Source organism: Dunckerocampus dactyliophorus, chromosome 5 (genome assembly GCF_027744805.1).
Source record: "Dunckerocampus dactyliophorus isolate RoL2022-P2 chromosome 5, RoL_Ddac_1.1, whole genome shotgun sequence".
NCBI lineage: Eukaryota > Metazoa > Chordata > Actinopteri > Syngnathiformes > Syngnathidae > Dunckerocampus > Dunckerocampus dactyliophorus.
In genome coordinates, this window is record NC_072823.1 from 4,436,648 (window position 1) to 4,463,323 (window position 26,676).

Sequence of the window (26,676 nt, forward strand, 5' to 3'; positions counted from 1 at the left end):
AAAATTCTACAGATTTTTATTTCAGGTGTCAATCAAACAAGACACGCCCACATCAACACTGACAGCACCAGGACCTCCAAGGGGTGGAGGACCAGCAGGGAAGTCTCCATCCCTTACTTCCTGCTCTAAGCTAGCACTCGAAAGTGAAAGTGAAAGTCAGTAAACAATGAACACTCAAATCAGCTGCAGGAAGTCAACAAGGAGTCATTTAAATGTTTGAGCTTCATGGGGACGACGTCAATGTCTTTCTCATGACGCAATCCTTCCACGTGTGCATGTGGACACACGCGCACACACACACACAACTGCATCCTGAGTAAACAAACGTTATGATGAACTTCAGCACTAGAAAGGAACCACTTTTACACCTGGACAGGGGCGTGTATTGACCATGGGAACGTCACTGGGGAGGCGTGTCATTGCAAAGGGGTGTATCTTGGCCACTAGAAAGAAGTGGGTCTTCACAATGGGGTGTGTCACTGTAGAGAGGTGTGTCTTGGTCATGAGGCAAGTCACTCGTGTGTGGCGTGTCACTACAAAGAGGCATGTCTTGGCAATGGGGCGAGTCACTGGTGTGTGTTGTGTCAGTGGAGAGGGGTGTGTCTTGACCATGGGGCGGGTCACTAGAGAGGTGTATCACCTGAAAGGGGTGTGTCAAAGGAGAGGGGCAGTCTTGGCCATGGGGTGTATCCGTGGCAGCTCCATGGGCGTGCATGTGGGGGTGAAGTTAAAGGGGGCTAGTGGGTCCAGTGTGCAGGTCATGTGACTTGATGAGTCAGTGGGCGTGTGAAAGTGATTCGTGGAGGCGTGTGTTAATGGAGATAAGTTGTCCAATGATGACATCACAGCAGAGGGCGACATCCCTCTCGTGAGCTGGAGTGTCGTGTCAGGGCCATGGCCGCATGTCCGAACTCGTACGTCGTGTGCCGACGGTGAGCGCTCTCCAGAGGGCAGCGTGCGCCACCGAGATAGGGACCGTCCTCTCAGATTGGGAGTGCTGTCTGTGCATTGTAATGGGCTGCTGATGTCCACCGTTCCACCGCGTCGCAGCATCCGTGCATCTGGACTCACCTGCATGGACACAAGTCATTCAACCAGTGTTACATAAAGTCCACTAAGAAGACTCCAACATGTCAGCCAAGGAGGCTTGTGGCCAGATGAGCAGTAATGTTGACTCCTTGATGTGTCCAGTGGCACCTGCGTTTACCTGCGTGTGCACAGCTGAGCGACATGAAGGACTGCAGGAGCTTTTCTTCATCTTCTGAATCCTGAACAAAAGCGCATCAAATCACATGACTCCACTACAGACTCGCTCAGGGAAGCGGAGGCGGCAGAGGTGGGGGCAACCTGCTAGCGGTGACATCATGTCGAGCGGCGCGGTCGCCGGTCCTGAGATGCTGGACGAAGGAGTGCGCTGCAGAGAGACAGCGGGGAGGTTTGGCTCACCCAAAGTGACCGCACGTTTTAAAACGTGTACTCCATTACCCAGAGTGCCTTTGGGCACGGACAGAAGCTTGATAGGCTCGTCTTCAGGGGAAAGTCCAGACGCTTTCTGCAGCGCTCGCAGGATCTCTGTGTTCTTCAGGCGCAAACAGGAAAAGTAGTTGAAGACATTTCATTGCCATATCTGCCAAAATTGACCACTATGACACGGGATGAGATAACTTGCTTTCATTCTGTGATGTGGGACATGCCATGGCTGACTTCATGCAGTGTTAAGGTAATGTCATGTAAGCTAATGTGTCATTACTGCCACTTAGTGGCCACATGCAGTACTACACATCACTTGTATTTCCATATGTTTGGACTAATAATACACCATAGTCTACCACCAAGCAGCCGTCACTTATTCATTTCTGAAAAAAATGCGATATAGCGATAATGGCACCACACCATTACGAGGGACAAATGTAGTCACAAATAGTGATTAATCATAATTAATTTGAAAACTGTGATTGATCTGATAAAAATGTTTAATCATTTGACAGACCCATTTTTTTCTCATCTGAGAATAAAATGTTCTTCCACCTTTCAATGTCCCATGTTTGGTACAATTTTGTGGCCTGATGGTTATCGTACTGCACTCAGCACCAGTAACAACCTTCATTGGGCCGAGCATGGTACCGTGTCTTGACAGATAGCCAATGGGCTCCTCCCAGCTCATTTTTTGGGGTCAATTTTGTTCCATACATATGGAAAGGAACCAGGCTTGTGGGCATCCTGAAGCAGCTGATAGGTACCGGCAGGCCAAATGGCACGCGGCTTTGGCGGTGGTCGAAGCAAAAACTCGGGTGTGGGAGGAGTTCGGTGAGGCCATGGAGCACGACTTTCGGTTGGTCTCGAAGAGGTTCTGGCAAACCATCCGGCGCCTCAGAAAGGGGAAGCAGTGCCCGGTTGACATTGTTTACAGTGGGGACGGGGGTCTGCTGACCTCAACTGAGGATATACAAGTAGTTGGGCGGTGGAAGGAATACTTTGAGGCCCTTCTCAATCCCACTGACATACTGTACCTTCCATAGAGAAATCAGAGTCTGAGGACACAAACGAGGACAGTTTCATCAGTGTGGCTGAGGTATGTGGGGTAGTCAAAACGCTCCCCAGTGGCAAAGCTCCGGGGGTGGACCAGTTTCTCCCCGAGTTCCTCAAGGCTCTGGATGTTGAGGGACTGTCTTGGCTGACACGTCTCTTCAGCATTGCGTGAAAGTCGTCAACAGTACCTCTGGATTGGCAGACCGGGGTGGTGGTCTCCCTTTTCAAGAAGGGTGATCGGAGGGTGTGTTCCAACCATAGGGGGATCACACTTCTCAGTCTCCCTGGGAAAGTCTATTCCAGGGTTCTGAAGAGAAGGGTACGACCGTTAGTCAAACCTCGGTTAAAGGAGGTGCAATGTGGTTTTCGTCCTGGTCACGGAACACTGGACCAGCTCTACAACCTTGCAAGGGTACTGGAGGGTACATGGGAGTTTGCCCAACCGGTCTACATGTCCTTTGTGGACTTGGAAAATGCATGGCACAGTGTCCCTCGTGGTGTCCTGTGGGGGGTGCTCCAGGAGTACAGGATTGGTGGCGCGCTACTACGTACCATTTGGCCCTGGTACTACATACCATTTGGCCCTTGAGAAGGAGCCTGGCTCGCATTGCCAGCAGTAAGTCCAGCCTGTTTCCGATGAACGTTGGCCTCCGCTAAGGCTGCTCTTGGTCACCCATTCTGTTCATCATTTTTATGGACAGAATTTCTAGGAGCAGCCAAGGCGTTGACTGAGTACAGTTCGGGGACCTTAGGATCTGGTCTCTGCTATTCGCAGACGACGTGGTCCTGATGGCCTCATGCGGCTGTGACCTTCAGCGTTTACTGGAGCGGTTTGCATCTGAGTGTGAAGCTTCTGGGATGAGAGTCAGCTCCTCCAAATCTGAGGCCATGGTTCTCAGTGGGAAAAGGGCGGGTTGGGAATGAGGTCCTGCCCCAGGTGGAGGAGTTCAAGTATCTCGGGGTCTTGTTCATGAGTGAGGGAAGGTTGGAGCGTGAGGTGGAAAGGCGGATCGGCGTAGCGTCTGCAGTAATGCGGTTGCTGTACCGGACCGCCGTTGTGAAGCAAGATCTGAGCCGGAAGGCAAAGCTCTCAATTTACCGATTGATCTATGTTCCCACCCTCACCTATGGTCACGAGCTTTGGAACGTGACCAAAAGAACGAGATGGTTGATACAAGCGGCTGAAATGAGTTTCCTCCGTAGGGTGGCTGGACTCACCCTGCGAGATATGGTGAGGAGCTCAGAGTAGAGGATGAAGGGTCTATTTTGATACTTTTTATTTTGTAAAAAGGCTTAAAAAAACGTTTAAAATGTCAACAAAAGTTTGCATTAGTTTTGTGTTTACGTGATAAAGCAAAGTGACAACCGTTCCATTTTTTTTGCATTGCTGGTGTTGTTTTTTGTTTAATTTCTAGAATGTGCTGTGGGCCAATAAAAAAAATGAGCTGCAGGCCACAAAAGACCCCGTGGCAGTAGTTTAAATCCCTGCTATATAGTACCATTCACGTAATTTAACATTGAAACATTTTAGAACTTTAAGTCTCCTCAAATTCATGGTTAATGGTTTTACTGCTTTTATTCTTTCTTGTCTTCTTTTGTGCCAAATGTTATTACTGCATTTCATCAACCCGCCTTCAGGGACTAAAGATAGAAATCAGCCACTGACTATCATCTTGCATATTTACATGAAAATGTCCTTCTCAAATAAAACAAAACTACAAATGTGTGAAGCCACCTTCCCGCCGAGCTCGTAGGCGCTGTCCAGCGGTGTCCTCTGCCTCCTGTTCCTGAGTTCGGGGGAGGCTCCACCCCTCAGCAGCAGCTCCACCAGCGCCGGGTGTCTGCCACGTACCGCCTCGTGCAGCGCCGTGTTTCCCTGATTGTTGGCCACATTCACCAGTGCCTGGCTCTGGGGATTACATGACAGCTTCACTGGAGACTACGCCCTGTGTCTGCTGTGCAGTCGCCCACCGGCGCACGTGTTCACTAGGAATGGGCCGGCTACTGGTTTCAAGATATACCACGGGATGAAAAAGTTACTTTTCCATCATAAGGCTCCTGATCAAATCAAAGATGGTGCCCTCCACGGATGTCCACCACAATCCTGAGTTGCTTCTACAGATGCACTATCGAAAGTGTCCTTACCGCCTCCATCACTGTTTGGTACGGTAACTGTACAACACGTGATAGGAAGGCACTCCAGCGGGTGATCAAGACCTCACAGAACATTGTTGGGGCAGCCCTCCCCTCACTGCAAGACATTTATAAATCTAGAGTCCTACGAAGAACACACAACCTCATCAAGGACAGCACACATCCACAACACTCATTATTCACACTCCTACCGTCAGGCAGACGCTACAGGAGTTTGAAGTCCAGGACCACAAGGCTGGCAAACAGCTTTTACCCACAGGCCATCAGGCTTCTCAACGAAGCACTCGCACACGCCGCACGCAACACACGCACACACTCATAGCACTTTATTTATTTATTTATTTATTTGTATTATTTGCTTGTATTAATGTCTCTTCTGTTGTTGTTGCTTAATTTATTGGTATATATGTTTATGTGTTTATGTTTCTTATGTTCTTATTCTTTCTTGTGTTTCCTTTCTTTTCTTGGGAGTATGAACAGAATAAGATTTTCATTGCATGGTATAACTGCTGTTTTACCATGCACATGACAATAAAACTCTTGAATCTTGAATCTTGAATCTTGAATCTGAGGAATGAGAGAACGTGGAGGTCCAGCACGGCCACCATGTGGAAATGCTTTGTCACGTCCTGTCTTAGTCCTTGCAGTCGGGACCTGGCTTCTATCTATTGAAACCACGGGCTTGAGCTGTGTTGCTAAAAGCTGAGCAACCTCACTGTCAGGGCGTGTTGCCTCGTTAGCATCGAGCGGCTATATAATGAGACACGTGCCCTCATCCCATAGCAAGTGGATTTCACCTGGCTTTGCAGCTATCCAACTAATGTGTAAGCACATACCACTACACTAGTACATCTTCCACATCATAAGCTAATACTGTAAGTTGTACATGTCATTGTTTCATACTGTAGGTTGGAGTGTAAACGCGTATTGACACTACACATTGTGGCGTAAAAGGAGTAAATAACAGAATACACTAATATAGCATTACTCACTGAAAACATTGTACTCAGGTGAAAGACTCCTTTGACATTTAGAAGACGTGGTCTATTTACAACAAGTGTACTTGTTAAACGCATGCGCAGTAGCGTTATGCGGTAGACCTTTACAATGTTGTCCCAACCGGTACAGGCGACATATTACTCACGCTGAGGGTCACCAAATACGGACATGTGATTCAGAAGGAGACAGTAGTGGAGGATAAGCGGTATAAAGCGTCGACTCGCCACTGAACAGCAAGCAACAACCACATGACCGGGAAACGGAAGTGAATGTTTTAAGTACACCGTGGGTCACCCGCAATGTTCCCTCTACTGTAAGCGGCACGCCTGTGCGATCACACGTAGCTCCAGCGTTCTCACTTCACAGCAAATCTCCTGTATGTAGTGAACAAAATACAATCCTGTAAATGATATAAACGCATAAGACTTCCTTCTGTACCATTTTGCAATACAACTCCATGAGTGACGGGAACAATTTTGGTAACAACTTTGGACAGTTGTGATACTAGTGTGCACGTCTTATGGCGCCTACAGGGGTCCAAGGAATGCTCAGATACTTGACAAATTCGGGGGAACATTGGTCGCCACACAGGCAAATGAATGACAACTCAACAATCCAACAACTCCACAACACTCTTGTGGACGAGGTGAGACTTGCACATTCACCACAATGTCATGTAATAACACAACATGATGAGGTCTTTTTAAATTATTTATGTTCGCAGTGATTGCATTTTGGCTTTGTTTTTTGACAAAAAAAACTTGAGTTGCAGGATTAGACACGGTAGACTGCATTTTATTTATGACTTATTTAGAAAGAATTCTGTTATTTTTTCTTATTTATTTGAATGATCCACTTCCATCATCCATCCATTTTCTATACCGCTTCTCCTCATTAGGGTCACGGGGGTATGCTGGAGCCTATCTCAGTTGACTTCAGGCGAGAGGCGGGGTACACTCTGGACTGGTTGCCAGCCAATCGCAGGGCACATATAGACAAACAACCATTCACACTCACATTCATACCTATGGACAATTTAGAGTCACCAATTAACCTAACATGCATGTTTTTGGAATGTGGGAGGAAACCAGGGCACCCGGAGAAAACGCACGCACGCACGGGGAGAATATCGAACCCAGGTCTTCCTGATCTCCAGACTGTGACTGTGTGGCCAACGTGCTAACCACTAGACCACCGTGCGGTCACATTTCCATCATGTTCTATTTTATTCTTTTAACATGACTGTTTGTTTCTCTTCTTTTCTACAAAGACATTTCAAAGTAAACATTTTAGAGCTGTAATTCTAATACTGTGAAACGGTGCTACTTTTTCCCAAGGTTACTGAAAGGAGAAGATGGCGGGTACGGTGGCTGGGCTCTCCCTTAGTGATAAGGTGGCAAGTACTGCCATCCGGAGAGTAGCACTGCTGGAGCCAGATGAGGTGGCTTGGGCATCTGGTCAGGATGCCTCCCGGACACTTCCCTGGGGTGGTGTTCAGGGCACGTCCGACTGGTAGGAGGCCTCAGGGAAGACCTAGGACACGTTGGACAGACTATGTCTCTCAACTGGCCTGGGGACACCTAGGGATCTGCCGGGAGGAGCTGGACAAAGTAGGCAGGGAGAGGGAAGTCTGGGCTTCCCTGCTTAGGCTGCTGCCCCCACGAGCCCACCTGGGATAAGCGGTAGAAGATGGATGGTTTTCATACCAGCCCGTGGCCAGTGCTCACCTGTATGAGGGCTGTGGCAGTGTCCAGGTTGCCACAGAGACAAGCGTGTATCAAGGCTGTGTTGCCGTACTGATCCTTCTTATTAAGCTTGGCGTTGCACTCCAGCAGAAAGACCACCACCTGAACACACAAGCACGTTTAAGCCCCGGCTGTCAATCATCTCTCACATGCACACCCACCTGCACGTGGCTATTCCGGCTAGCCAGATGAAGAGGCGTGGCCTTCTGGTTGGTGCGCCCATTAACGCTGGCCCCGTGGCGGACGAGCAGCGCGGTCAGCTCCACATGACCGTGCATGGCAGCCACGTGGAGCGGCGTGAAGCCGTCCGCGTTACAGCTGTTGACGCCTAGTGTGCCCGCCTGCGCTGTGGACAGCTGCAAGACACACAAGAGCACACGCACGTGATGGGCTACCAAGAAATGTCCACGTCCACACTCTGTTCTGGCTGTTCTGTCAATGTCACGCCGATTCACGTGCGTGGTCAGACCTTCTGAGCCGGCGCGCACATTAGACACTGGCACAGAGGGTGACACAGCGGCGCCTCTGATGGCACTTCCCCTTCCTCCTTCTCTTCTTCATCAGTCCACTCCAGCAGGTAGCGCACCTGAAACATGATGCACACGTGCACATTAGAATGACTGTCACCCGTCCAGATGTGTGTTCTCACCATTTCCAAGTCACCGTCTGCGACTGCTCGAAGCAGCTTCTCCACCTGTCAATTACAAACCCCGTCACCATGGTGACATGCAGCGGCTTAGATGTTTGTGTCGTGTTGTCAAGTGTCACCTGGCGATGTCGCACGAGCACTCGCTCGGGCTGTGGCTCGCAGCTCACGGAGGAAGTGCTGGACACGGACGAGCGCCGGCTGCTGCGGTCTGACGCCGTGGGAGAAACGCCGGGTGCACACTGACACACAGGCGCATCACATGTGTTGACATGGACACGTCACATGGAAAAATGAAGACGTCTTCTCGACTCACATTCAATCCACGTCCGCCACGCCTGCACAGCTGGCCGCTCTGCGTCGACTTCAACAAAGTGAGGACCTGCGGAGCACCAAAGCATGCAGTTTAAGCGTGCGTGCGCACGTGAGAGCACGTCAGGAAGGCTTTGATGATCTCAACTGATCTGAGGTCCGACTGAGTCAAACATCTGCTATGAATAACAGGAGCCAATCACATGCCTCCTGAAGCCATTCAGCGATCAGCTGGGTCACCACTCGTGATGAGTCGCTTATGAGCTTAAAAGAAGCGAATGAAGCACCATGGCGACCATCTTCACAAGGAACAGCTGACATTGTGGTACTTTCTCACATGTGACTCAGTGATCCCCATACATTCATTTATTTGTGGTGAGCTGCCACAAATAGATTAGATAGAAGTAAAACACATTAGAATGGGACTGTCACTAAATGTAGCTTGTGGTTCCAACTCCGTACAGCAGACGGTATCATCACCCCGCTGCTTAACACACTTCATACACACCTGGTCTGCCAGAGAAGAAGACGTAGCAGGAAGGATCACTGTTGCTAACTTAGCCAGTATTCACAGCCCTCTAGATTGGCTTTTCCAAAAAAGCAACTACTGGATACTTTAGGAGACTAACAGGAAAGTACGTAACGCTCTTCTCAACGAAGTAGGCAGTGCATTTTTTTTCAAAGCTTTTTTTAGTTTATTATTATTATGATTATTCTTTATACACACGCACACACACTGGCCTTGGAGTTGAGCGCACAATGAAGCGGAGTGTCTCGGTTCTTATTGAGCACATTGATGCTGGCGTTGTTCTCCAGCAGAACCTGGATGATGCCCTCGTAGCCCCAGCGCGAGGCCAAGTGAAGCGGTGTGTCGCCTTTGTCATTGTGCAGGTCCAGGCTGCACGTTTGGAAGTCGTAGTAGACCAGAGCCTTCACGCACTGACATACCACAAGAACAACAACATCAGTGACATGTCCAAAGAGATGAGGTGCTGGACAATCACCTCAACTGAACAACACAACCATGAGAGTAAGTCGCCAACGATTTAATCATGTGACTCACATCCTCGTGTCCATACATGCAAGCCAGGTGCAGCGGTGTGTTGCCGTTGTTGTCCTGAGCGTCGGCATCTGCCTTATAGTGCAACAGCAGCAGCTGTGGAACACAAACACAGCACTGGCACATGATCACGCTGATGTGTGTGTGCATGCTTACCGTGACTCCCTGGTATCCCTTTTGACACGCCAAGTGCAGCGGCGTGAGTGTGTGGTAATCTGTGGCGTTGACTGGTGCTCCTTTGGACACCAGCAGGTCAATCATCCGAGCCTGACCTGTAACACAGACATATTTAGCCACGTGTGTGTGTCAGAGCTGTGTGGTGACAGTTGCTCACCACAGATGGCAGCGACGTGCAGAGGTGTATAACTCCTGTCGTCCCTGGAGAATGGTGTGATGATGGACGGGTTATTCAACTTCCTGTGACAATAAAAGAAGGAGACATGGTCATTTGAGTGGGATGAGCCATGTGCCCATTTTAGCTGTGTGTAAAGCGAAGCCTGGATTATAGCATATGTTACGCCAGCTTGCTCCTCCCTCTCCAAACCCGCCTGCATAGCTTGACACCTCCAAAACAATGTAACCTGGCAAGGCAGCGACAAGGACTGTGAAGGCTGTGATTGGTCAGGTTGGAGTACATAATCTCCGGGGTGCTTTCAACTCATTGGGAGGGTGCCTTCTCCAATTTCAGATCAACATTTGCAAAAAAAAAAAAAAAGTATTTTGTAACAAAGCTAATTCCAGCTCCGTTAACACTTCCCTTATGTCTTTAAGTCCCATTCTTGCTTACAAGAAAGAAAGCTAACAAGCTAACAATTTAACATAACAGTTGTGTTTGCTCACTGAGTTGAGTCAGAAACAGCGCTCCTAGTGTTAGGGCTGACAATTACATGTCACGCCCCCCCTACCACAACGAAAAACTGTGGAAGGAACATGACAGCGTTAAACTACATAGAAGCATAACCCAGGCCTCACACAAAAGAACAGAGCTTCTGACCCGGAGAGCTGGAGGTCACAGAGATGGCACGAGCAGAGAGGGTGACACGTGCGTCCATCATCTTCACTTGCGGCTTCACCTTTGCTCAGCAGACGCTCAACCTCGGCCTCGCTTCCATTTGCGATGTGCTGCAGGATACACGTGCACACAAGGACACATGGCAAACTTCATAGCAAATCTTCTCCTAAATCTTGAAGTACACAAATGATTCCAGTGGTTTCTGAAGTGAGAAAGTCATTTACTGTAATCACTGGAACCACGTCACAGCAGCTGCAGCAAGATGAGGCAGTAAAACAAAGCAGGATGTGTGATGGCGAGTGTGCAGATGCAGGGAGACATGGAAGTAATTTATTTGATCTATATTTGGGTGTTTTTCACTCTTTGCAAATTTAGGAAAAAAACCCACTAGAGATGCACAATATCTTTTTTTCAATCCGATACTGATTACTTTCTGCTTCTCAAGACCTTTATATCTCCTTTTTAAAATGTAGATGTAAGTGTAGTTAGTGCACACGTGGAGGGAAGAAGGACTGGAACAACTAATGAAATATCATGACATGACTACTACCACAGCACTACTATCAGGAGAACCAGAGCATAGAGGGGGAGGAGCCACCTGCTGTGGCCCAGCAAGGTGCACTGCAGTTGGGCACACACTGGTGTGAAGCCACAAAGGTCTCTGGCAAGCCTTTTGCACTTTTCAAACACCGTGGCACAACAAGCCTCAGGCATGGTAGCCATCGGGAGTGGACAAAAAAAAGTCAAGGTGAAATTCTATCCATTTAAAGGGAAGGATGACAACAAACTGGAATAAGAGATACGTAAGATGATGATTTATCTATTTATAAAACACACATAGGATGACGATTTATCTATAAGAGATATGCAAGATGATGATTTATCTATTTATAAAAGATACGTCAGATGATTATCTGTATTTATAAAAGATACGTAGGTTGATTATTAATTTATAAAAAATATGTAGGATAATGACTTATCTATTTATAAAAGATATGTAGGATAATGACTTATCTATTTATAAAAGATATGTAGGATGATGACTTATCTATTTATCAGTGCTCATGTCAAACTTTATCAAAACATCACCATGCAAAATACTAATTTTTAATCATGTTCAATATTTCAAATGAATGAAGATAACAGGAGTAGGGGGTACAAGACTTCACATCAAAAGACTGAAGGGGTACGCCACTGTAGTTTGGAAACCACTTTCTTAGCCCAACGTGGCCCGAGGGTCAAACTACTTGCCTACCAATTCTAATAGGTTTCTATAGGCTTCTATATGTTTCTTTACATTTCTATATCTTTCTATAGGTTTCTGTTTCTATAGGATTCTATGTTTCTATATGTTTCTTTACATTTCTATATCTTTCTATAGGTTTCTGTTTCTATAAGATTCTATGTTTCTATAGGATTCTATATCTTTCTATGGGTTTCTCTATGTTTCTACAAGATTCTACATGTTTCTATAGATTCTATAGGATTCTATATGTTTCTATAGGATTTGATATGTTTCAATAGGTTTCTGGGGCTTACCTCAAACAGACAGCTGATGGGTGTGGCAGTGCTCTGAACCAGAAGACTCACATTCTGTGTCAGCTTCACCTTGTTGTTAGCCTCAACACAACCCTGATGACACCAAACATGGACCAACGTCACATCTGCTCACTGTGTGAGTGTGTGTGTGTATTTCTGTTATCTGTCCTTGTGTATCTTTCAATGACAAATGTGGTCAAGGTGTACATCACACATATGGCATCTGCTTGGAACAGGAGATGACTGGCTAAGAAAAATACTTCCTGCTTTTGACGGTGAAAAGCATGAACAGCGGGCAGAGCCTATTAGGTGGCGTGCAGAAGAAAAAGGAGTGACGCACAGATAGCGTGTGGTGCAGTTTCCCCAGGTTGATGTACTCCACTGCAGCCTCAAAGGTGCTCAGGCAGTAACTCAGCTCATCTTTGCTGGAGTGACTGAAGCAGAAGTTCTTCATGTAGCTCAGGTTGGTCACCCTGCAAGCAAAACATTCACAAGTTGTAGCATCTAGCTCAGGTCTCAGCCAGCACCCTTCCATGCTCACCAGTTGGGAATGTCCATCTTGACCAGCAGGTAGAGGATGACGGTGAGCAGGTCATCTGCACACACAGCTTCTATGCTGACTGCAGTACACACACACACACACACAAAATGAGCGAGCTAACGTCATGACCTCCCCTCAAATGACTTAACTGGCGCCATCGTGCAGGCTGACAGGGATGATTGTTGAGGCCAGCACTTGCGACACAAAGTGGACAACATGACACAGCAAACATAGCGTGAGCAACACACTCTACAGACAAGGAGAGGGGATGAGCGCTTGGATGACTTTTACATGCTGAAATGCTCATCAGAAATTGATTGTAGGGGTGTCACGAGACAAGACCATACACAAAATTAGGTCTACAAGAACAAGATGAGACGAGATTTTAACTTTTAAGAAAAGTACAATGAAAAAATATTAGACAAAATATTGCACTCTACTAATATCATTTCTGCTACATTACTCTTCTGCATTCTGTGTGTATGCTAGCAGCCCCGCCTCCACCCACGGAGACAAAAAGACACTCTGACAGACAAAAGAGCTCACTGTTTGTTCTACGGAAAAAGCGAGCTGAAAGCAATGCACAGAGTGAACCCTCTTCCTGCCAGACACGCATGCACATGGCAACATATTGATTATGCGCTTCATTTTCATTTCTTGTGTGATCCATTTATTACTTATCGTCCCAGGCCTAGAGCCCCAATGAGACATTTTTTTCTCAACAAGAAATCTTGTCATGCTTTAATCTTGTGACACCCCCAATTGATTGTGTGAAGAAGTGCAGCACGCTGCTCACCCGTGGACGTGGGCGTGTGTGTGGCAGTCAGGGCGACACGGTGCAAGCACAGGAGCTTGAACAGCGGAGACGTCTGCTGGTTGAGTCGACCCAGCTCTCGCTTAGCGCGAGGCAAGTTGACGCTGTAGCAAAACAACAAAGTGCCATCTTAAACGACCATTGCAAAGATGCCACTGGACTCTTTGTTGCTAGCAGTCCTTGCTGGCCAGTGTTGCTCTGTGACGATGAAAGAACATCAGGAAATCGTACAAAAAACAGCAGATCGTAAAAGGATATGTAGAAAAAAAATTGATTGGCCTCTGATGACCCCGTGCACATGCCTGAGCAGCACCAATGGATGTTGGCTTTTGATACGCTGGGACTGTAAAAATATTTCACATCGATTCACTGTATAGTCTCCGTCCTTAACACGCTGCCGACCGTCTGCTCGGCATGAAAAACACCACGAGTCACGTTAGACCGCATCAGTGCTTCATGACAACCCCAGGGTGCCGGGACAGCTGAGCGTTCATGAAGGCACCCTATTCTGTGACCAATCAGAAGAACCCACCTGAACTCGGGTCTGACTCCCAAGTCTTTGTGCTGGAGGTCCTGCAGACTCCTGGTGGTCTTGTTGAAGGCGGCATCCTGTTGGAAGACACAAACAGCAATGACAGCCATCTTGAATGGAGTCCCAGGTCCTGCTGGCTTGCACCGTACCTGGCTGGCTTCAAGCGTGCCCACCAAGTTGAAGATGAGGCCGTGAATACCGTGATGAAGGTAGACCTGCAAGAGAGGAAGCCATGTGACTACGCACAGCGAGTCAAGAGCAGGGGCTTAGACTGAAGTGCTGACTACCTCCACTGCTTGTTTCAGCACACGCATTTGGACCTCCTGCTTGGCCAGTACCTTCTGCATGCAAACACAAACAGTATCAGAACACACTGCACCACCAGGAGGGAAGGGGGGGAGGGGGGGTTATCTGACTAATATTTTTTTGGCGTCCTCATGGCTGATAATAATAACGATAATAATATAACCTCCTCACATGACCGCTCCTGATTATCATTTCATGAGCAGAGACATGGTTACCATAGCAACTTGAGATGTTCTTCTATGAGTTCTGGCAGCCGTGAGGAAGTCATTCAATCTTAGAGGTCCCCTATTACGCAAAAGTGACTTGATGATGTTGTAATAGTAACTTGTGTCCTTAGAGTGTGTGAACAAGAACTAAACATAAGAATCCATCATCTTCCTCATTTCTTTGTTCCACTTTTGCGAGAAGAGGCGCTCAAACGCTCCTTCTTCAAGTTCCATGAAGGAAAATCCTCCTGGACATGATACCACCTCTGTCTGGCGGTGTCTTGCCCAACCTTCCGGTTTCTGGACGACCTGCTGTACCTCCTGAGCCGCTGCCGCCGGTCTCCGTGTTTGGTGAGACAGGCGCCAGACTCCTCACTAAGGTTCCCCAGGGAACACATTTACTGTGACACTGCTGGAGCAGAAGATGTATTTACATCTTCCACGGCTTATTTACTGGTATTGCGTCTACTATATGGGCTAACACCAGTGTAAAGCCATTTCAAGCCATTTATGGAAGCCACTGAGTAAAGAACTCAGACAATGCACTAAAATTAGCCATTTTAAGAAAGTGTACAAGCAGCTGATGTTTACAAAATATAAGAACTACTATGCTGAGCCGCATGAAGTGCACATGTTCTACTTACCAGACCAGAGTCTCTCAGCACACACTGAAGACATCGAGTGTACAGGCCGTGGACCGAGTCCTGGCAGAGGAGAGAGCACTTTGACTGTGCATATTGAGTATACAGGCTAGACATCAAAGTGCTTTACAGAAAAGAAGGGGAAATCATTCCATAAAAGGAAAAACGGAATAAAAAGTAAAGAGTGCAGATCACATAATTATATGCACAGTTGAGGAAAAGTGTTTTCAGCTTGGATTTGAACATTGCCAACGCTGAGGATTGTCGCACATCTCCTGGAAGACTGTTCCAGATTTTGGCAGCAGAAAGCTGAAACGCAGCCTCACCGTGGTTAGTCCTGACCTTGTTGGAGATTTTTGGAGGTGTTTTAATAGTCCATTCATTAGCTGCCTCTTTCTACCTGTTTTTTACAACTTTAGAAGGCACACACAAGAGAAAGACGTGTTCATGATTGTGGCCATTTTTAAGTGCACTTTTCCTTTAAGAAATGCTTCCAAATGGAGTGAGGCAGGAGGACAAAGTAAGAAGCCAAAACGTACCACTTCCACAAGGAATGGGAGAACTTTTTTCATTCTATCCTGTGGGACATGCCATGGCTGACTACGTGCAGTGGTAAGGTCATCTAATCTAATGTCTCATCACTACTGGCAGCTAGAGGCCAGGATACGACAAATGACTTGTCCTTCAATATGTCTTATTAATACTAATAGTCCACAGTCAACCATGATAGAGTGAGGGAGTGATGTGTGAAGCGTAAGCTTTATAAAATGTCTTACTGTGTTTACTTGAGTTACTTTTCACTTCCAACATCTATAACAATATTGTAGTATCAGGACACAAAATCAGATGGGATCTGAGGCCAAAAACGCTGACCAGCACATCTCAAACACAGACAGACGTTCAGTGAAGTCACATTCCTAGCGTGGTGTGACACGTGGGGAATAAAGGTGATAAAGGTGATAGACAGACAGATATAACATCCTACTATGTGATGTCGCAGTCCCTTCTTCTCGTGCTCCTTGAAGGCCTGACGGAAGTTTAGGATCATCTTGTCCAACTTGTTGATATAGCGGCCCAGGAAGTCCTTGACCTCCCCCAGGCTCTTCGGGTAGTACGGCGCAGTAGGGCCAATTTCAGCCGGGCCCGGTGCCGCCTCGAAGGGCCGGGAGATGCAAAGGATGTTGTAGCTCTGCTCCCGCTCGTTGTAGAAGGTCTCCTCAAACAGGATAGGGACGGACGAGCCGGATCCCAGCAGGACCTGCCTGTCATGGATCCTGACCTCCTGCCATATGCCACAGAACATGAGAACATGTCCCAACACCGTGGTCCAGCTGATGAATGGGATGCTAAGACCAAACCTTTCCATCAGCAGTGTGGTAGTGCTCCTCCACAGGCTGCAGTACGTAGCTGTCAAAGTGACAGTCTGACAGGGCGCTCGCACCCAAGCTGACACGGCACGGCACCAGAACCTGCACCACACCATCATCATCATCAGTCACTGTGGTGAAAGTAGGAACGTGCAGTATTTTGGCAAAGTTACTGCATATTGCTTCATCAAAACTGGCTTGTTTGAGAATACACTGTTCAACAGAAACCACACAACCCTACCAGTGCCCATCCAAGATTATGATGCTCTTTCAAAGCACTGATACCAGTATAATGATGATGCAAAAATGGATTTGTTTTTACCTATGTGACATGCATCATGTGAAGCCAGGTGGTTGTGCAGAGAATAATTAGTAGACAACCAACGACACTACTCAAATGATTGTATCCAGAGAAAACCACTGCTGATTGTAAAATATTGCTACATGCAAATACCCCAATTTACTTTCAAAGCATTCAACTGTGTTTAGTTTAAGGCTATACAGAGTACAATCGACACGTAACATTGCTAGCTGCTATTTTTGTGGCTATACAGAGTACACTCAACAAGCTAAAATCACCAGCTGCTATAGTTGCTAGTTTAATGGCTATATAAAGTACAATGAACAAGCTAATTTTGCTAGCTGCTAGTTTTTGGCTATAGTTGCTAATTTTATGGCTATATAAAGTACAATCAACAAGCTAATGTCGGTAGCTGCTAGTTTTGTAGCTATTCACTACTTTATTGATTGTAGTACTTGTACAATGAACAAAGTAATATCGCTAGCTACTAGTATAGATGGTCGTCATGTTGCTAGCAACACCAGGAGCTGGCTGACGTGCTAATAAAGTTGTCAGAAAAGAGCAGCTAGCCACACAGTAAACATGTGACAAGTGTATCACTTGACTGTCATTTGCTGTGCACATGACATCTTCAACAATCTGTTCCAGGATGACATGAAATAAAGCAATTGAAAGGGCTTTGATTGCTACTTTCTCCTCTGCGTTAAGTGCCCGTGTAAAGGTCATTTTGCAGGTGAGCATTTCACTGTGAAATGTGTGTTAGTTGCAGTAATATCCTGTTTCGATGGTACTCACATCCCCTGTTTTGCTGTTTGAATGTTATCTAACCATCTCAGATCACCAAATTAGCTATTTTCTAGCATGTCATGATATCATCATCCATGGTGATGGGATCTCGTCCCACAGACACAGGGCGTAGTGCCAAGCTTGGTAGCCATGGTAACACAAGAAAACAAGAACAACTAACAAGGTGCTGCAAAGCTAAGCAGTGATCAGCAGGCTGATCTAGAGTGGAGGTTTCTACTCAAGGTACGAAGACTGAAATAGAAAGAGATACAAAAAAAAAAAGAAATGAAAAGAAAAACGCTCACAATGCTGTGGAGCTCGGCCACTCGGGCGCACAGGTCTGGCCTCTGCTTCACCAGCGCCAAGTAGAAGGGGTTCTTGGTGATGTTCTCATCATACGCTGCCATGGGGAGCTGCAGGTTCAGAACCTGGAGGAACCAAGGAGGATGTTATGTGGGCAGCTCACACGCCATGTTACAACTGAACTTCCATGACAAAATGTGACGTTTCATGTTTTCATGCACGTGTTTCCACGTGCACTTCCCACCCACGCGTTGCTGACCATCTCCTTCATGATCCAATACAAACGGTAATAAATCATTTCATACCAGTGTACAGACAAAGCAGTAGCAGCAGGACAGAAGAAAAGGCATTGACTCACCTCCTCACTGGTCAGCTTCATCCTCACACACACACTCAATGACTCTACCCTTTTCCACTGGGCTTTTTTGGAGCTGCTTCTCCACTGTCATGGTTCCACAACTGGTGGGACCTGACGCTGTCTTTTTTGGTTTGACTCTGGCTCCCAAAGCTTGCTGGCCAGTGAGTCAACTGTTTGCATAATAAGCTGGGCGGGGTTACCCCCCCAAAAAAGATGGCCGCTGCGTGTTTTGTTGGGTCTTTCAAACAAATAACAGAGTTCAGAAATTAAAGAAGGCCTGCACAGGCTGAGACCAAAACAAAGACCTCGACAGGAGTGGCAGCGGTCAGAGGAAAGTAATGCCTTCTTTTGAGGAGCTCTACAAAATTTTTGGGCCACAGACGCCAGCGTGCCAGCTTGCTGATGGGTTAAATACCACAATGCTGTGCTTGTCCCAACTCCTCCCACCCCTAGTGGCACATGTCAGACATGCCTGGACTCCCATAACCCTAAGTTGTATCAGTTTCATTTAATATCCATGGCACAGTTTTGGGTGAAAATACTATGCATCCATCCATCTTCTATGCCACTTATCCTCATTAGGGTTCTAGGGGTATGCTGGAGCCTATCCCAGGTGACTTGGGGTGACGTCAGGGGTGCTCATTACGTCGCCAACGTTGTGTTGGTCGATCAAGTCACCCAAATGGTAAATGTCACTTTGTAGATGTCTTGTGGCATCAGTCAGCTGACATAACCCTCCTCCTGATTGACTCTTGGCGCTTGTGTGGCAAAGCAAGTGGTCTGCAGCGTGACATGGATCATGCAACTTTCATTTGTGAAGGTTTGCAAAGCGTTTTCTCCGCTTCCGTTTGTGATAGAATTTGATCATTGAAAAATGTGTCCATTGCAGAAAGCTTGTCTTTTGCAAAATCATTTTCATTTCCTGTGCATGTGTCACGTTTGATTGCAAATGCTAGCAAATGCTAACGCCTGGCAGCTACTTTCACTGACATACTACATACTACTGACATATGTACACAACTACTGAGGAACTACCTTTATTGCCATATTGAATTGAATTGTCCATTATGAGTGAATAACAACTACTTTGATGATCTATAAACTGAATGTCAAATACTAATCATTAGCGTTTAGTAGTTTCGTGGTTAGATTTGATGTATGTGTTATATAGTCAGACATACTGTAGATCATGTTGACGTGTGCGTATTTACATGTACATAAATGTACATCAATACTCATGCTCATATACTTTATATATACAGTATGTGTGTATGTTTTTTCTGCACTACTTTGTGCTCTGTAGATGATGTGATGTGTCAATGTCGATAAAGTTGTTATGTTAGCCATCTGAGCAGATGAAATACATTGTTTCTGGTGCTGAACCGTTTCCCGAGTATAATAGTGCGTGTGTGAACCTTTAAACGAGAGACAATAACTTCAAGTTCTTTGTAGAAAGGCGTTTTATGAAGTACATTTCCTTGTAGTCACTTGCATCGCCACATCCAATATGGCGGCGGCGTTGACGTACGGCTCAGCACTCGAGGCCGCGTGCGCGTGTATGGTTTTGACAGCAGCGCTTCCTGTTTCCCAGCATGCTTTGCTGTACTGTTTCTGTACATGGCTGCTAAGTTACATGTTTAGAGCACAAATAGCTGTCAGTTATTCAGCATTATTGGTTGGTAGTGTCTTTCTTGTCTGTTATCTACCTATTATGTTGCTGTGTGATGCTTTTTTTAGCTCTTTCTTTAAAGACACCGTGAGTAAGAATGGTAATGGTTTCATTCATCTGGAACATGCACCCAAAGTATACTGGAGCCCATCACATAACACAATTCTGCATGTGCAAGGAGGCGTAGGAAGAAGCAAAGCTTTATGTCCATACACGGCCACTCCTCCTCCACATTTGTTGTTCCTATCGACGCACTTCATGCCATAACTTTCTAGCTCAAAGTCCATGCACTTGTCAGCGTTGATCCAAGTTTCTGAGATTGCTAGTATTTTGAAGGGTTATGGTTATGATGACCCCCCCCGCCCGCCCCCCGTGATCTCTATCGCGCTGGTAAGTTCATCGTAAGCTCTGTTGCTAAATAAATAGTTACTTCTTCCCCACTGGCTTGTGAGCGGCAAAATATTAACAACATGATTCAGCAATGTTGCAACGTTGGCGCCAAAAGGCCGACATCAGCTTTCAAAGTAGGGGAAAAACCCACGGCGACGTTGGCCGATATCACATTTTCATGCCAATATCGGGCTGATAATTATTGGTGGCCGATATTATGGGCAGTGATGGTGAGATGAAGCCCCATGAAGCATGGCTACCTTGAGTCAACTGTGCCAGCACATGTACGACATCTCATTAGGAATTATTTACTCTTTGGCGTCATCAAGAGGCCGATGACATATACTACAAAACAAGTGACAGGACCCCAGTGAAACACAGTATATAGAAACAGGAATTCACTTTTGTTACTTGTAATTTAAAAAAAGAATTAAACCCCCAATATTTTCACTGGTTTTTATTGGTTTTCATTTTTATTTTTTTTATTAAAAAAAAAAGAGGAATTTTCTGCAAAGAGCCAAGACTAAGGCGGTTCCGCTTTTTTGCGAAGATTTCTCCCGCTTTTGGCAAAAAATCCTCTCACAAGGCACAGATGTAGCTGGAGTGGAAAGGTACATGACAGCCAGTGTGAATACATTTGGAAACAATTTCTTAGCTTTCTCCAGTACTGCAGTGGGTCCTCCTGTCTGTCTATGTTTGCTTCTGCCAGGCATTGATGCATTTACTGTCAGTGATGTAGATGCGGGGGTTTTAATTTGCTGAATGGATCTGTCTAGGCGGTGCCACAGTTTGCTTCCTGAGAGAGAAAAACAGTCTAAGTCACTATATAGCAAAATAAATGTTCATATAGCGTATACATTACCTCTGTTTACCTTTCTTTTTGGTTCCATCTTGAAAACACTCGCTGATCGCTAACCAAAGACCAACCAAACCAAACACAAGGTGAGCGGGTCGACTGCACTGAGTTTGGCTGTGCCTTACGCTTCAAATGACACGCGGTTCCCACGCCAAACCAGCAAACCGCTTCCTGAATCAGTCACGTGGTACGGTGGTTCAGGAAGCTTCCAACGTCATCGCTTACGTCATCAAACCACGCTTCGCCTGGACTTTTGCTGACACTTCGAATCCTTGATACAGACCGTAACGTCACAAATTATGGGAAAACCCTAATATATCCTCAATGTTTGTGGTAGGAGGTGTAGCTCTTTGGAATGTGGTCGTATTAAAAGTAGCCCACAGGCTGAATAAGCGAGCACCCCTGTGCTACATCTACTATCTGCATGTATCTGCTAATATTCCGCACACTTTGACCACAGTTAGTTTGAAATCCAATTTTAAATGTCATAAAATGTTTCACCACACTTTATTTTGAAAAAGATGCACCGGACTCACCTGTCTGCCCTGTTGGCACTCAGCAGATAATGAGAGAAATAAAACAACGAGAGAAAGGTATTTGAAATTAACCTGTCTTGTTCAAGCCTGACCTTCAACGACCCTGATGCTGACAGTATTGCCCACAGTAAATTTCAATACACTAGGTCCCCAACTTACGAACACAATTGGTTCCAGACGACCGTTCTTATGTCGAATTGTTCTTAAGTAGGGGAAAAGGTAATATTACCAATGATATAGGTACTACATGTACGTGTATACAGATACAGTATATGTGTATGTATGTAAATATGAGTTTGGATGCAGTAGTAATATTAAACGAGGTTAATTAATGGAAAAAACAATAATAAAAATGATATAATAATATGTAATGATAAATGTTATTTACCTTTGAAGAGGAGTGGTCGAGCATATGTCGTTGTGGAGGAGTTGGAAGGGGAGTTATTGAAAAAAAGGACAAATCGTCGTCGTCGTTAGACTCTTCTAAAAGAGGTAGTGTTCTGTGGGTGGTGTAGAATTAAGCAGGCCTATTAACTCTTCATAAACTTTAATCACACGCTCTGTCCAGGTTGTATCATACAGCTAAAACTTAGCTTTCTACTTACCGGTAGCTGTCTCTGCCCAGTCTGTTGGTCCCATTAGCAGGGTCACAGTGCCCTCTACTGGTTAAGCATGTACAGTAGCAGTAGAAATACTGATTGGCGACTACAAGGCAAAATGAAATAAAATATAGACCAGTTGGCTTGTGTTCGTACCAGTGAGTGTTCGCTAGTCGGTGTTCATAAGTTGGGGACCTAGTGTATTACAAGAAAAAAGTTGCTGCCACAGCAATGCAGCAACAGCACAACACAGCGGCGCCAGTCCGCCCCCATGCAGCCCACTACCACAGCTTCAAAAAAATCCTAAGGGAAACCTTGCCTTTATGGATAACGTTACACCACGTAAATACGCACCCACATGTGTTGGGTGGCTCGCTCTGGTGCCAAATGAGCACTTTTGAAACAGTGCCGGTGCTAAAACACACACTTTAAAAAAGGAAAACATTAAAATGTTGTCCCAAAACAATACCTTTATATTTTTTACAGAATTTTGTGACATGCAAGTTGTACAGATTAGTCATCGAAATAAAACAATAAGCAACACATTCACCAATCAACAAGTTGTCCTAATTATCACAGTAATACTACACATAGGGACAGCAACAGATTCAAGATTCAATTCAGATGGTTGATATGCAACTGTTAGACTAGCCTCACAGCAGTGTTTGCTAGTGAATCCTACATGTAAGAGTTGTGTATTGGTTGCACAACAACCTGCTTGTGTTGTAACGTTGCTATTGAGAATTGTGGTGTTGGTGAATGCACTGACTGTGATTGGTGGGTAACGAGCAAGTGTTGTGTTGCTGCCAGTTGTTGCCAGTTACTACCAGATGTTAGGATGCTGAGATTTCCTTAGCATCCCTACTTCCTCAAAATCCAAACTGAGAGCTCACAGCCTTTAAACAATATCTTACGCAAGCATCGTCCTTGTTATCACAGCCAACGTAGACTACTTTATACTACTAACACTGCTTCACTTCTTTTTAATCATGTGTGCCTGTTACCAATGTTGCCTTAAAACATTGCCTGTACACTTTCTAAAGCCTTTACTTTGGCTGAAGCTTGACCCTGGAACGGATTATTTCTGACGGGGGTTCCCTGCCCGTCAAGTGCAACATGACCCAATTTACAAAGGTTATTTAGGAAACGACGGATTCTCGTAACACATTCATAAAGACATGTTAAAAAATCGTATTCATGACTTGTGTGGGAATATTTTGTCACTGTCAGGCTGCTGTAGATGTTAGCTAACAAGATAACGGAACAATAACCAACAGGATAACCCAGCAAGATGGACAAATGGAAAGACCTACCTTTGCACTATTGTTTTATTCACATTTCGAAACAAACAATGTTAATGCCCGGCATGTTTGTGTCTATCAGATGGTTTCTGCCCATCCAATCCCAACTAGGACCGGAAGTGTGAAGAATTAGCTCTATTAGTAGCTATAAACAAGACTCTGTTAGCATCAGCTAGCACTACACAACCACAGGCAGAAAATAAGCGTCATCAAGCGTGATGGAGCAACAAAATGGTTTTCTTTTACCTTTTATCAACACGTCGGCTGGCTGGGGCGGTGTCACACCGCTTCAGAAGCCCGTCATGAGCTGGCTGAGGTCCGCCTTACTTCGCTTCGTTAGACGCTAGCTAGCTAACAACGCGTTACGTGCTTCCGTCTGTCATGATCAGTCCCAACACGTTTCATACTTGCACTCGATTCTCCGTCCTGGTGATATCAACTACAATCAAACATGTTAAAAAAACAGTCATGTTGCGAAAACCTTGCCAAAGATGCTCCATCTATGGAAGGACCTACTCCAAAAACGCTAGACAAAGATCCTCTATATCGGGAGTTCTCAACCGGTCTCACCCTGGGATCCACATTTTCCAGTGGTCATTAACAATTAGCAAAGGAATAACGAGGAATGCTAACCGGACCTCCAAAAAGTGTAAAAGTCACAAGAAAGAGGTGCTCATTGGAACACGGACAGGAAATCGCCAAATCGCACTCTCTAATGTTGTTAAACTGCCTTTATTGTTTTATGACATATCTTAATGGACCTCAGTCGACCTCAACGCTTAATTTTAACAATCATAAACAGCTTTATTGGCCAAGTGTGCTTCCACAAAGAAGGAATTTGGCTTCGGTTAATATAGCTCTCATTGTACATACACACGACACTTAATAGCGAGTAATTCAAAATTACGATTGAGATGTGCATTTGGGTTCATAATATGACAGTGTAATTCAAGTAAGTGGGTGTGTGATTAAAAAACCGGGACATTAAGGCGACTCATGCTGCCATTTTTGTATTTTGTCTGTATTCCAACTACTTATGCTGGCATTGTGTTGTTTGCGGTACGTGATACTGTACCTCTCAGTGCAGACATGTCAGTGACCCAACCCCATGAAGTTATGCTTTGCTTATGCAACAAAGCTTGTACTGTACTTGAGCATCTCTCATAGCAAGAATACAAAGCTAGGAATTTACCATCAGAATGTTCAAGAGCGGACGCACGGTAGTCTAGTGGTTAGCCAATACAGGAACAGCCTGGAGATCGGGAAGACGTTGGTTCGATTCTCCACTGGGCATTTCTGTGTGGAGTTTGCATGTTCTCCCCGTGTCCGCGTGGGTTTTCTCCGGGCACTCCGGCTTCCTCCCACATTCCCAAAAACATGCAGGTGAGGTTAATTGGCGACTCTAAATTGTCCATAGGTATGAATGTGAGTGTGAATGGTTGTTTGTCTATATGTGCCCTGCGATTGGCTGGCAACCAGTCCAGGGTGTACCCCGCCTGTCGCCCGAAGTCAGCTGGGATAGGCTCCAGCATGCCCCCGCGACCCTAATGAGGATGAAGCGGTATAGAAAATGGATGGATGGATGTTCAAGAGCGGGGGGAGGAGTAACCTGCATTTTTTTAATAAAACTGACTGCATGGGCAAGGTTTTTAAAATACCACAGTGCCATCTAGTGGTGGGAAAGAGGCCTTAAATTTTTTGTGCACTTGGCTTTGCTACATCCCAACGTTTGAATTTGATCTTTCTCTTTGTACCTTTTTTGTTCCTTCCCATGATAAACCAACTTAATGAACAAGCATCTGAGTGCCCTCATGCCAGGTCTTACTGCAAAGGTCTTCAGGACATACAATGCCTCCATCACGCTACAAGAGCAACTCAAAGAGCTCACAAATGGTAATCACTTACCCAATTTAATGTAATCTCCTTAAAATAACAGTACTGGTGATATATATATAATGACTGCATTTGCGTCTAACTTTATTAGCAGTATGTTACCAAATATACCCAAAAGTTGTGACTCTTTTCAAGATTTTGCAGAATATGATGTGTCTTTTGACTGTTTCAGGTGTAAAAGAATGGGGATACCTATTGAAAAAATCTACAATAAGAGCCAAAGAGACAAGTTTGCCTGGGCCATTGAGATGACGGAGGTGGACTTTGAGTTCTAACTGCCCACTTGGACATGAATGCAATAAACAACCGATCTGCCATAATATAAACTAAAGTGATTCATGTTACATTTGTAACATCTTGACATGTCATTTGTTGACATTTTCATGCAGTTTTAGGTCACAGTCAAGCTCTACTCTTTGACAGTTTTGTTTGCTGCTTCTCTGTTGGACACTTTGTCATATTGCTGTATTTTGTGTTTGCATTTATTTGAATAAAGATTCCTAAAATGCAGTGACGTGCCAGGTGTCTTTTCAGTTGGAAACACCCAGTTTATTTGGATGAACTAAAGCGTACAGAGTGAACATAAGTCATGAGATATTAACTTGCATTGAAACAGTTGAAAAGCACCTTGTAGTTAATTATATACAAAATATGTCCTAGCACCAACTTTAACCTGTGTAATACAGTACAACTGTGTTTTAGTAAATATTTTTAATAGAAGGAAATCTCTGTTGGAATGCATCTCACACCTCATCAACAGTATTGTCTGCCACTGTAATGATGTTCTCCAATGTGAATTTGTCACAACAGCCCTGGGCAACCGCCTCCATCAACCAGCACGTCCCAAGAATCCGCTATGATATCGGACAACACCCTGGTCAGTGCACTAAATCAATTTGTATTTGTGCACAAAAGCATTCTAAAATTCTAATAAGCAAACCACACTACTCTACCTTACAAATAACATTCAGACCCCCCCAAAAAAATCAATACATGTAACAGTTTGTCACAATAGTCAGTCTGTGTGTGTGTATATATATATATATATATATATATATATATATATATATATATATATATATATATATATATATATATATATATATATATATATATATATATTTAAAAAAATCACGCAAACATCAAATCAATGTCATCCTCAGGATTGGAACTCCACTGCACCAGTACACAGCATCAGACTGCGTGTCTCTAGGAACCTGTAAGGAATGAACACAGTGTAAATGTTTAGCACTGATGCAACAGTATTTGTTGCAGCAGTCC

At 45.2% G+C, this 26,676-nt stretch overlaps 2 protein-coding genes and 1 long non-coding RNA gene across 5 annotated transcripts in view; 1 reads left to right on the forward strand and 2 right to left on the reverse strand.

The window, feature by feature from the left end:
• Positions 1 to 24,602, reverse strand: ankrd27 (ankyrin repeat domain 27 (VPS9 domain)). 3 transcript variants are annotated; one of them, XM_054775993.1, is made up of 28 exons: positions 23,749 to 24,202; positions 17,796 to 17,918; positions 16,395 to 16,505; positions 16,022 to 16,318; positions 15,040 to 15,099; positions 14,171 to 14,224; positions 14,033 to 14,098; positions 13,884 to 13,960; positions 13,334 to 13,455; positions 12,538 to 12,616; positions 12,337 to 12,469; positions 11,997 to 12,089; positions 10,440 to 10,567; positions 9,780 to 9,862; positions 9,602 to 9,717; positions 9,449 to 9,541; positions 9,127 to 9,324; positions 8,390 to 8,455; positions 8,196 to 8,315; positions 8,077 to 8,121; positions 7,897 to 8,013; positions 7,589 to 7,783; positions 7,410 to 7,529; positions 4,265 to 4,438; positions 1,486 to 1,579; positions 1,348 to 1,414; positions 1,208 to 1,268; positions 1 to 1,071 (listed from the first exon to the last, which is right to left on the reverse strand). In XM_054775993.1, exons 2-28 carry the CDS (start codon positions 17,895 to 17,897, stop codon positions 655 to 657), a joined length of 3,288 nt encoding a protein of 1,095 aa, XP_054631968.1. In that variant the 5' UTR covers positions 17,898 to 17,918; positions 23,749 to 24,202; the 3' UTR covers positions 1 to 654. The 3 variants fall into 3 exon arrangements, with proteins under 3 accessions (XP_054631968.1, XP_054631967.1, XP_054631970.1); XM_054775992.1 differs by having other exon boundaries at positions 9,449 to 9,717; positions 23,749 to 24,596; XM_054775995.1 differs by lacking the exons at positions 1 to 1,071; positions 1,208 to 1,268; positions 1,348 to 1,414; positions 1,486 to 1,579; positions 4,265 to 4,438 and adding an exon at positions 4,447 to 7,215 and having other exon boundaries at positions 9,449 to 9,717; positions 23,749 to 24,602.
• On the forward strand, positions 23,468 to 25,879 carry LOC129181190 (uncharacterized). The gene is made up of 3 exons (XR_008570387.1): positions 23,468 to 23,736; positions 25,299 to 25,395; positions 25,568 to 25,879. It is a non-coding gene; the product is annotated as an uncharacterized LOC129181190 (long non-coding RNA).
• The window catches only part of LOC129181189 (heat shock factor-binding protein 1-like), a 2,670-nt gene continuing 1,409 nt past the window's right edge, over positions 25,416 to 26,676 (reverse strand). Inside the window, exon 4 of the mRNA XM_054775999.1 lies at positions 25,416 to 26,612. The gene's annotated coding sequence lies outside the window, so the exon portion shown is untranslated. The remainder of the gene's footprint in view (positions 26,613 to 26,676) is intronic.

Bases quoted from the DNA above. Each gene is read 5' to 3' on its own strand.
- ankrd27 (XM_054775992.1), bottom strand. From the start codon at position 17,897: ATGGCAGCGTATGATGAGAACATCACCAAGAACCCCTTCTACTTGGCG. The intron at 16,319-16,394 runs GTTTGGTCTTAG...GGCATATGGCAG, and splicing joins ACCACACTGCTGATGGAAAG to GAGGTCAGGATCCATGACAG. The intron at 1,072-1,207 runs GTAAACGCAGGT...GTGTCCATGCAG, and splicing joins GCTCAGCTGTGCACACGCAG to GTGAGTCCAGATGCACGGAT.